The 10,876-nt window shown below is 52.6% G+C and overlaps 1 protein-coding gene across 16 annotated transcripts in view; it reads left to right on the forward strand.

Moving 5' to 3' along the window:
- LOC128324954 (uncharacterized) overlaps window positions 1–8,117 on the forward strand; it is a 128,599-nt gene extending 120,482 nt beyond the window's left edge. For 15 of the 16 annotated variants that reach the window (XM_053250192.1, XM_053250202.1, XM_053250194.1 and 12 more), the window contains one exon: window positions 2,732–8,117. In XM_053250192.1, the coding sequence (XP_053106167.1) occupies window positions 4,401–5,381 (981 nt within the window). In that variant the 5' untranslated portion in view covers window positions 2,732–4,400 and the 3' untranslated portion in view covers window positions 5,382–8,117. Of the gene's footprint in view, window positions 1–1,874; window positions 2,288–2,731 lie in introns of those variants that run through there. The other variant, XM_053250203.1, reaches the window with a different exon arrangement.
- The last annotated feature ends 2,759 nt before the right edge of the window (window positions 8,118–10,876 follow it).

Genomic DNA, 10,876 nt, shown 5'->3' on the forward strand with positions numbered 1-10,876 from the left:
ACTTCGTCCTTTTAGACAGCAAGTGAAGAAGACCTTTCTGTTCACTCAGGCCTTTTTAAATGTTTTTTTAAAAAATTATTTTGTATATTTTTTTGAATTGCTTTTGTTTTGTGTTTTGATTGTATATTTTATTCTGTTGTCTTTCTCTTGTGCGTTGCCCAAAGAACAAATTATTATGGGGCAGTTAAGAATGTTATTGGTTTCTTGTTGTTACTGGCACAAGAGCAGGCTAGATGGAGTTTTCTGATTAGTTGGCAACTCTAGTGAGTTGTCTTCCAGGACACATTTTCATTTTATGCAGTGTGCCAGGAAAAACCAAAAAGGTCTGGCTAGAAAATCATAAGAACAAGGGATGTGTTGTTGTACTTAAAGAATCATTTTCCTACTATGGATCTTACAGCAGGATTTGAAATTTAGGGGGAAAATGCAGGTTGGGTAGACTAATTGTCTTTTTAAGGGTTTAAATTTGTGTTTTGTATTATTATTATAGCAAGGGTAAATCTTACAGTTGATGTTTCATGAAGAGAGGTGCGCGGGAAGTTCATTTTTGTCTATTATGTTTGTTATGGATACTATTGTTAAAATTAATAAAAATTGAATTTGGGAAAAGAAAGAAAAAGAACAAGGGATGTGCACAAAATGCTTCGTGCATATCCCTGGGGGCAGGGGTGGGGGGTATCCTTAAAAGGAGACAGACAGGTCATACCTGCTCCTCCGCTGAGCTGCTGCTGCCGCTCACCCCACCATGACACTATCATTCTTTAAATTAAACTTGAAAGCGCAGATGTGCTGCTGTCCCCTTAAAACTGCCACACCACACGGAGGGGATGCTGCTCCCAATAGCCCTCACACACCGTCAGGACACAAATGGCTGGGAGCAGCATCCCCTCCGTGTGGTGTGGCAGTTTTAAGGAGACAGCAGCACAGCTGCTCTTGCAAGTTAGATTTAAAGAATGACAGTGCCACAATGGGGCATGTGATGCAAGGCAGCAGCAGCTCAATGGAAGAGCAGGTACAACCTGCCTGTCTCCGTTTCAAGATACCCCTCTCCACCCCCTGGGATATCCATGAAGCATTTAGTGCACATCCCTAGTTCTTATGAATGGCAGTGCCACAATGGGGTGCAGGGCAGCAGCAGCTCAACGGAGGAGCAGGTATGATCTGCCTGCTTCCTTTTAAAGTGACCCCCTCACCAAAACGTTTCAGATGCAGGAGGCCAAACTGTTTCAGCACCTCTCCTAAGAGACACCAAAATGATTCGAACACGTCCCTAAGAAGAACCAAGTGTACATTCTGGAATAATCCCCGGAATCCTTTGCAATGCACAGGAATTCATGGAAAACATACAAGGGTGTCCTAACAGGACAAAGTTATGCAAATGGTTCTTGGAAGGTAGAAAGCTTGAAAATGATTGTTCTTGAGCAATACCTTCTCACATCAGGTCCTTGGCCCCTTCTCTGGGTTCCCTAGGGCCCATCTTCCCCCTCAGTCCTGTTGTGCCCCACATCTGGTTGTGTAGAGAGTCTGTTCACACAAACGTATCTGCCTTTGGCTGTGTTTGAAAACACACAACACAGAGACACACACTCCAGCTTTCCGTACTGCCTGGCCTTGCTGCAGAGATGGTCAATGTCTGTCTACTTCATGGCCACTCTGTTCCCCAGGAAATGACCTGGGGGATGGAAATGGTATTTTGCTTTAAAAATTACGCTGCTCGCTGCTCAAATGAGCAGCGCAGCGCTCTTGCCTGGCCCCCTTTGAGAAGCATGAGGCTTCTCTTGACCTGATTGGTCAGGGGGCCCGTGCAGGGGGCGGGGCTTCAGCTCCGCGTCCTGCTCCGGGCCCAGGAGAGCTCAGTTCGCTCTCGACAGGCATCGGAGCAGGACGCCTTTTAAGGCTCCTGCTTAGTCGGCCCGGCGCGAGATCGGGAGCGGGTTTTCGCCACTTGGAGCGGTGGCAGCGGCAATGGGGGGTGGCTTTTTAAGGCCTCCCCCGAGGTTTGGAGTGTTTCTGGGGGCGGGTTGCCCTCTTTGTGTACTGGGCCCCGGCGGTGCTCCTTCTGGGCAGCGGGCCCTGGCGGCAGCGGAGGCCTGGGCTTCTCTCCCCCCCCACTACTTGAGCGGGCCTTTGGCGCCCCCCCCCGGTGACGCTTTGCGGCTTTGGGAGGGACACTTTCAGCTCCCCCCCACTGCTGGAGCAAGATTGCGGCGGCGCTCCCCCCCCCTCGGCGTTTCTCGGCCCGTGGAGGGCCGCTTTCACAGTGGTTGGGCTAGTCCTGGGCAACGTGGTGGGTTGTTGAACGGCCTGCTAGGTGGCCTAGGCCAGTTTCCGGTCAGTTTAGCAGCAGCCTGGGTTTGCATTGGCCGGTTTCTCCCTTTCTGGGTTCAGTGGGTTGGTTTGGGAGCATCCCTGGTTCCAGACTTTGTTTGGAGCTTTGTTGTTCGCTCACTTCAATTGCCTGTGCCATGGGTCCAAAGAAGGCCAAGGCTAAGTCTGGCGGGAAGCAGGTCCGTCCTCCCCCACGCCCTGCGCCGGTTTCTGATTCTTCTGATGAGGATTGTGACATGGGGACCGTGCGGGCACTTATAGCACGCTTGGAAGCACTCGAAAAGAAAAAGCAGGGTGGGGCAGCAGCGGCAGAAAAGGGCGGTCTCTCTGGTATTCCAGCTAGTTCCCGAAGCATTACTAGGGGGGCAAAACGTGCTAAACTCATACAGTCCCTTTCATCCAGACTTGACGCTTTGGAATCGCGTGAACCATGCCCTACAGCGCCAGCAGTGGACCTGACCTCGGATGGGGATGGTGCCCAGGCCACCTCTGAAACGTGCAGCAGAGACACGCATCCTTCGGCTCCGCTTGGCCCTGGTGAGTCCTCGCACCACACCTGGCCCTGGGGGTTTTCCCCCTGGGCTCAGCCATTTCACATGTATGGGTGGCACCCAGCCGCCGTTGCCTCCCCACCTCCTTACGGGGCATGCACACAGGTTTGGCAGGGAGCAGCACCTGCTGTGGGTACCATGTCGCCCGCTGCCTCGGGTGCTGTGTTAGATGCTTCGGGGACACAGATTCCTTACCCGCCATGCGACACCTCTCTGCCGCTGGGTGATCACCTGTTGCCCACGGTTAAAGAGCGCATTTGGCGCGGAGAATTTGTAGATATCTTTCACCTGCTCTTTTGAGAGCCTGAGCCGGCCCAAAAGGAGGGAGAGCACAAGAAGGATGAAGGGAAGTCCAAACGCAAGCCTGTGGAACATAACTGGGCTAACTGGTTGTCGGGTTACACGGTCTATATGGGGGTCGTGCTTCAGGTGCACACATCCAGAGGACCTGCCATGGTTATGTACATGGACATCATCCATAGGGGGTACATGGATTTTATGGGCAACGCCTGGGAGCACTATGATCGCTCTTTTCGTTTGCGGGCCTCCCTTAACCCGGCTATTCCGTGGGACAGGCAGCACCAGGAACTCTGGCTCCTAATTATGACCCCCTCGAGGCCCATTCTGGGCGAACGGGCTGACAGTGGTCATCTGATTTCTAGAACTCCAGCAGCGCAGTCCTCAGGGCCTGCAGCTGCGCAGGGTGTTCAAAGTACCCTGCCGTGCTGGGCTTTCAATACTAGTGGCAGCTGCAACAGGTCCCCTTGTAGGTTTAAGCATGAGTGCGGTTTCTGCGGTGGAAAACACGCCAGCATTCATTGTCAGCGAGTCAGGCCCCCCCGGGCGGGTCCGAGGGAGCAGCAAAGCAGTAGCAGAAGGGGTGGAGGCACTGTACAAGGTGCCACCCCTGGAAAAGGGCCCTAGCCCGGTGAAGCTTCCGGTCTTAGAACGGCTCCTGCGGGACTACCCGCTTAGAGAGCAAGGACAGTATTTGAGCCAGGGGTTTACTTTTGGTTTTCGCATTCCCTACATTGGTTCGAGAGTTCACAGTATGTCCCCTAACCTTAAGTCCATGGAAAGGATGGAAGCGGTGGTGCTCCGCAAGATTAACAAGGAGGTAGCTTTGGGGCGGGTTCTAGGCCCTTTCCGGGACTTGCCCCTACCAGATCTGCGCATTTCGCCATTGGGGGTGGTGCCCAAGAAGGCACCAGGCGAATACCGCCTTATTCACCACCTCTCCTTCCCACATGGTTCCTCTGTTAATGATGGGATCCCAGACAGCCTGTGCTCTGTGAAGTACACGTCCTTTGACCAGGCTATCAGAGTAGTTCGTTCTTGTGGGAAGGGTGCCCTCCTTGCAAAATGCGACATTGAGTCTGCTTTCCGCCTCCTCCCGGTTCATCCTGGGGATTTTAATCTCTTAGGTTTCGCCTTTCAGGGGCAGTATTATATTGATCGGGCTTTGCCCATGGGCTGCTCGATTTCTTGTGCAGCCTTTGAGGCTTTTAGCTCCTTTCTTGAATGGGCCCTTCGGCGGGAGGCGGGTCTTGTTACCACGTCTCATTATTAGACGATTTTCTCATGGTTGGCCGGCCTAGAACCAACCAATGCAGGCATCTGTTAGAGGTTTTTCAGCACCTTTGCGCAGACCTAGGTGTCCCATTGGCTCAGGAGAAGACCGAGGGTCCTTCAGCTATTCTCACCTTTTTGGGCATTGAACTTGATACCATTGTGGGCTGTTCCAGACTCCCCCAGACTAAGTTGGACACTTTGCGGGCCTTGTTGGCATTTTGCATCCAGGCACGCAAGGTCACCCTTAAGCAGCTTCAACAGATTATCGGGCATTTAAATTTTGCATGCCGGGTGGTGGTGCCCGGCCGGCCTTTCCTGCGCCGCCTATGCGACGCCGTTAAAGGGGTCAGGTGCGGTCATCATAGGATATGGGTCACTGCCCCCATGCGGGCTGACCTCCGTCTGTGGGCATCCTTTTTGGAATCATACAATGGGGTTTCTTTCTGGCGCGATTCACTCCTCTTGGAAGCAGATCTACAAGTTCAGTCCGACGCTGCTGGAGGTTCAGGCTTTGGCGTTTATTTCCGTGGCCGCTGGTGCGCCGAGCGGTGGCCAGCCGCTTGGGTAGCTAGTGGGGCCACCAGGGACTTGACATTCCTGGAATTTTTCCCCATAGTCGTGGCTATACATCTATGGGCAGATCTCTTTAGGAACCATACGGTGCGCTTTTGGTGTGACAACCAAGCCACTGTAGAGGTGATCAATAGTCAGACTTCCAGGTCCCCCAGGGTGATGTCCCTAGTCAGAGCATTTGTCTTGGCCTGCCTGTCTAATAACATCCTTTTTCTGGCTTGCCATGTACCTGGCGTGCAGAACGGCCTGGCGGACGCGCTGTCTCGTTTTCAGGTTCAGTGCTTTCGCCAGCTGGCGCCAGAGGCGGAGAGCTTGCCCGACCAGATGCCGGCGTGGCTTTGGAGCCTTGGCGCCTAGAAGCCCAGAGGGTGGTCTGGGCCTCCTTGGCCCCCAGCACATGGGCAGCTTACTCTAGGCAGTGCAGGGCCTTTCAGGATTTTAGGACTCAGGTAGGATTGGGCCAGGACTGGCCCCCCCCTGCGGAGCAGCTGATGCAGTTTTTGGTCCACCTTAAGGGTAAGGGTTTGTCTCCTGGGGCCATGGCGGGTTATTTAGCAGCTCTGGCTTTCCACGCTAAGGCACAGGGAATGTCCGATACAACCGGGGATTTCAGGGTAAGGAGGATGCTGGAAGGTTGGACACGGGAACACCCGGTCCCACTTGACAGTCGACAGCCCCTTCTTCCCGCTGCCATACAGGGCGCGGTCAGGCAGTTCTCAGCGATCTGCCGGTCTCCATATGAGGCCTCTCTTTTTCACGCAGTCACTCTTGTTCTGTTCTTTGGTGCCTTTAGAGCCGGTGAATTGCTCCCCAGGGGTCATCACAGCCCCGTACTCAAGGTGGTACAGTTTGGGGATGTCAGCTTGGGGCCGGATATAGCACAGCTGTATCTTAGGTTTTCCAAGACCGACCAACGGGGCAGGGGACAGTGGGTGTCATTACACAGAGCCGACAATGCGCTCCTCTGCCCGGTACGTGCTTTGGGTAGTTACATGACCCGGCGGGGATCCGCTCCCGGATGCCTATTCGTACACGAAGACGAGCGCCCCCTTTCCCAGTACCAGTTCTGGACGGTGGCACGGCGCGCACTGAGTGCGGCCGGGGCAGATACTGCGCGGCTGTCTCTACACTCATTTCGCATTGGAGCTGCTTCAGCTGCCTCCCGGTTGGGTCTTTCGGGTGAGACCATTCAGTGCATTGGGCGTTGGCGGTCTGCCACATACAAAAGATACGTGCGATAGAGCATTGGTGACGGCACTGACAGTTTTTTCTCTTTACAGGCCCTGAGCGACGGGCGGCGAGGGCTCGTGTACTCATTTTGGGCCACTCCATTGTTTTCTGGGCGCATAAGGCGGCTCGAGTGGCGCAGCCTGGAACGCAGCTGGGACTGGGTCAATGGGCAGACATCTCCTGGATTGGTCTCAGGGGCATGGTCATCGCCCAGTTTTTACCCATGCTGCAGGAATTTCTGGAGGTGAATCCGCCGCCTGACATTTTGGTTCTTCACCTGGGGGAGAACGATTTGGGGTCCAAGTCAGGCTTGTCCATTTTCCATAGCTTGCGCAAGGACATTTTACTAGTCCTGGAATGGTGCCCGGGGATTCTCATTCTATGGCCGGCCATGCTCCAACGCAGAGTTTGGAGAGGCGCGAGGGACACTTACAGGGTGGAAAGGGCTAGGAGGAAGGTTAACGCACAGATGGCACGTTTCGTAGCGGCCATCGGAGGGGGACCTATAGACCATCCCAGTATTCTTTTTTCTGAGCCTAGTTTGTTTAGGGGGGACGGTGTCCACCTTTCACCCAGTGGCACCAGTTCATTTTTACGTGAGCTAGAGCAGGGATTGGCTGTTTATCTGCGCTCTTGGTGGGGTGGCTTGGGTTAAGCTAGGCTAACCCGTGCTGTGGCAGGTGCAGTGCGGTTGGAAAATGATTTTAGGCTGGTGAACACCTTCGGGTAAGCGTTTGGCTATGGGTTGAGAAGGGCATCTCCCTAGAGACTGCACGGCTCAGGGAGATCTGCCCTTGTTAACCTACCCTGGCAGGCTAAGCCCTTAGGAATCGCTGTACGGCTACCTTGGGGTGATGCTAGCCAAGGGCCTGGCACTAGGCTGGCTAGGATAGGCAGCCCTGGATTTGGGAACATTTAGGGTTGCCTGGAGCCAAGGTGTATCGCCCTATACCATAGGTTAGGCATGCCCTGGGGGCGCATGCCTATAGTTACACACTGCCAAGAGGGAAGCCATCCCTGCTCTTCAAGTTCTTGTTAAAGTTAAATAAATTGTGGCCCAATTTTATACCAAAACCTTGTGTCTCGTGTCTTCTTGGGTGTCGGGCAATTACGCTGCTCGCTGCTCAAATGAGCAGCGCAGCGCTCTTGCCTGGCCCCCTTTGAGAAGCACGAGGCTTCTCTTGACCTGATTGGTCAGGGGGCCCGTGCAGGGGGTGGGGCTTCAGCTCCGCGTCCTGCTCCGGGCCCGGGAGAGCTCAGTTCGCTCTCGACAGGCACCCACCCTCCCTTCCCTAGGTACAGTCTGGGTTTTTTGCTGGTCGCCATTTGGGGCCGAGCAGGAATTTTTTGGGCGTCCGCTTGATTGGCCGGGAGTGTGCACCTTTTTTCGCCTGCTCCGGACTGTACTACCCCTTAGCTAGTCACTTACTTTTGGTCACAATTTGGCAGGTGCAGTGCGGTTGGAAAATGATTTTAGGCTGGTGAACACCTTCGGGTAAGCGTTTGGCTATGGGTTGAGAAGGGCATCTCCCTAGAGACTGCACGGCTCAGGGAGATCTGCCCTTGTTAACCTACCCTGGCAGGCTAAGCCCTTAGGAATCGCTGTACGGCTACCTTGGGGTGATGCTAGCCAAGGGCCCGGCACTAGGCTGGCTAGGATAGGCAGCCCTGGATTTGGGAACATTTAGGGTTGCCTGGAGCCAAGGTATATCGCCCTATACCATAGGTTAGGCATGCCCTGGGGGCGCATGCCTATAGTTACGCACTGCCAAGAGGGAAGCCATCCCTGCTCTTCAAGTTCTTGTTAAAGTTAAATAAATTGTGGCCCAATTTTATACCAAAACCTTGTGTCTCGTGTCTTCTTGGGTGTCGGGCAACAAATGCTTTCATAAGGCAGTGGAGAGAGGCTCTATCTATAATATCACCCTGTCATCAAAATTTAATAATTATAGCAAACAAGCCCTCAAGCACACCCAAAAGATTACAGATTAAAATCTTACCTATAAAGACATAAAATTATAGTGTGGCAGATCTCTTGTGTTTAAGTCAGAATTTCTGAAAACAACTTTATTTTCCTCCCAAAAGAAACTGTCAACAAACTAAAGGACGCACACTTTGATAAATTGTCAAGTGGCAATTAAATGACTCTAAGGACCACATCTGGCTGTGTGAGGAGTCCCACAGTGTCCCCTCTCCCCTCCCCAGGGCACCCCCTTTTCCTCCTGCTCCCGCACCCAGCCACCTGGGAGCATGAGGTGCAGCCCCTGACCTGCTTCTTCTCAGTAGGCAAACGAAGCACAGTCTAGCTGCTGTCTTTCTATTCCTCTGTTGAAGCGAAGGAGGGAAAGAAAGCACCCAGCCAGCCCTTCACTTGCCAGTTGGGAAGGAAAAAGAGAGGTGCCACACAATCCTCTTCTAGGTGCTGGCCACCCCCCCCCCTGCATTGGCATGATCACTCTCACACAAGGGGTATGGCCAGCATCTGGAAGGGGGGGCATGCAACCCTTTCCTGGTGCTGGCTGCCCATTCCCCCTGCGTCTACTGTCAGATGCAGGGAACAGGTGTGGAGCAGGACAGCCGGCGGCCTGTGTGTGGTTGCGGTGGCTGCCCCGCTGACCCTACCCCCCATGTCGGATGTCAGATGTGGGGTAGCCATGTCCCCTCATCTAATGCCAGACACAGGGTGTGTGGTCTGGCTCCCGAAAGGAGTCTTGAGGCTCCATTCAGGAGTTGACATTCAACGCCCGAAGGGGCCGCACGTTGGTTCTTCCCTTTGGCTAAGGCAGGGAAGAACCATTCCTGGCTGCACTGCAAACGCAGTGCCAGCATTTTAACTCCTGAAGGAGCCATGCGGCCATGCTGGCTCTACGTTCGCAGCACAGCCAGGAGCAGCTCTTCCCTGCCTTAGCAGGGAAGAGCCGCTCCTGGCTGGTGCTGTGAATGCAGCACCAGCCTTAGTTTAGCTCCTGAAGGGGCTGCATGGCCCCCACTCAGGAGCTAAACTAGCACCCCTGTGTCTGACATCAGATGCGGGGGGCATGTCAGGGCAGCGAGACGCAGCCCCTGATTGGGCGCAGCCCGGGTTCTTTGAACCTGTTGGCCCAATGGTGGCTCCGCACGCCCCTGGCAGGGAGGGTGATTGGTGCACGTAGCAGTAGGATGAGGAAGGGTTGCCAGTTGGAGCTCGTCCCTATGCCCTGGAGGGAGCAGACCAATGGCTAGGGTTGCCAACTCTCCAGGACTGGCTTGGAGTCTCCAGGAATCAGCATCAATTTCCAGGTGACTGTGAAAGTACCTTTCACATTTTAAGGGCTTGATCTTGAAAAATATTGAGGAAGACAATTCTCCAGGAATAGTTCCAGTCAGTGCTGGCAATTCTAGCAAAATAGTCAAAAACAGCCAGAAAATTTGTACTAAGGGAGAAGGGAATAATAGCAAAATTGATAGATTGATTATGTGCCGTCAAGTCGGTGTCAACTCTTAGTGACAACATTGATAGATTCTCTCCAGGATAAAATAGCAAAACACACACACACACACACACACACACACACACACACACACACACACACGTCCTCTAATATTAGAGGACCTGCAAATTGTAATTGTATTTGTTCTTATTGTTTTTATTTCATAGAATACTGATTGGCCACTCACTTTTTGTTAGTAAACTTTCCTTAAGGAAAGTAAGCTGGTGAGATCACCCAGCATCCTGTGTCTGTGTCCATGTGTCTGTGTGCCCATGTGCATATGTGTCCCCCACCACCACCACTATCAACTTCACAATGCCTGGACCAATATGAACCACATTAGGCACAGTTGTAGGGACACATAGGGAAACCTAAACAGCATAGTTTGTAATGATGTCAGCCAACCCTATTCAAGATGGTGGACACGTGAATGTTTGAGGCACAAGAGGGCTAAGTTGTGAACCGCCAAACTGATTTGAACCAAATTTGCTACAGCTATTGGGACAGAGGGACACCTCAACACTTAGTCTGGAATGATATCATCCACCCTAATTCAAGATGGTGGATGTGTGAACATTTGAGGTGCAAGTCAGCTAACCAATTTGAACCAAATGTACTACAGCTATAGGGACACATAGGGACACCTCAGTGGTGTAGTTCATAATGATGCCATCCGCCCTTATTCAAGATGGTGGATGCATGAATGTCTAAGTCTGAAGTGGGCTAACTTGTAAGGATAACAAGATTATAGTGAAAGGAAGTTGGCATATTAGTTCTTAACAGAACAAATATTTCTACAAAAAAAAAGAGCTAGGAGCTGCCCCCCCCCCCAAAGTGGACATTTAGGCAGGAAAGCTGGAAATGGAAACCTGGACATTCAGGCAGAGGCCTGCAATATTCCTGAGGAAGCCAGGCTTCTGCTTGGACCCCTTGTGGCCATAGTGTTTGAGATAATGTTGAGAGCATTTTTAGCCTATTTTCCAGTAGGTTTATGAATCATGAATTATGAATGTGTGTGTGTGTGTCCTTCTGGGCGTCTGTGTGTGTCCCTCCACCATCAACTTCACAATGCCAGGACCAATATGAACCAAATTTGGTACAGTTGTACGGACACATAGGGACATCTCAACGGCATAGTTTGTGATGATCTCA

This window comes from Hemicordylus capensis, chromosome 4, assembly GCF_027244095.1.
Source record: "Hemicordylus capensis ecotype Gifberg chromosome 4, rHemCap1.1.pri, whole genome shotgun sequence".
Lineage (NCBI taxonomy): Eukaryota > Metazoa > Chordata > Lepidosauria > Squamata > Cordylidae > Hemicordylus > Hemicordylus capensis.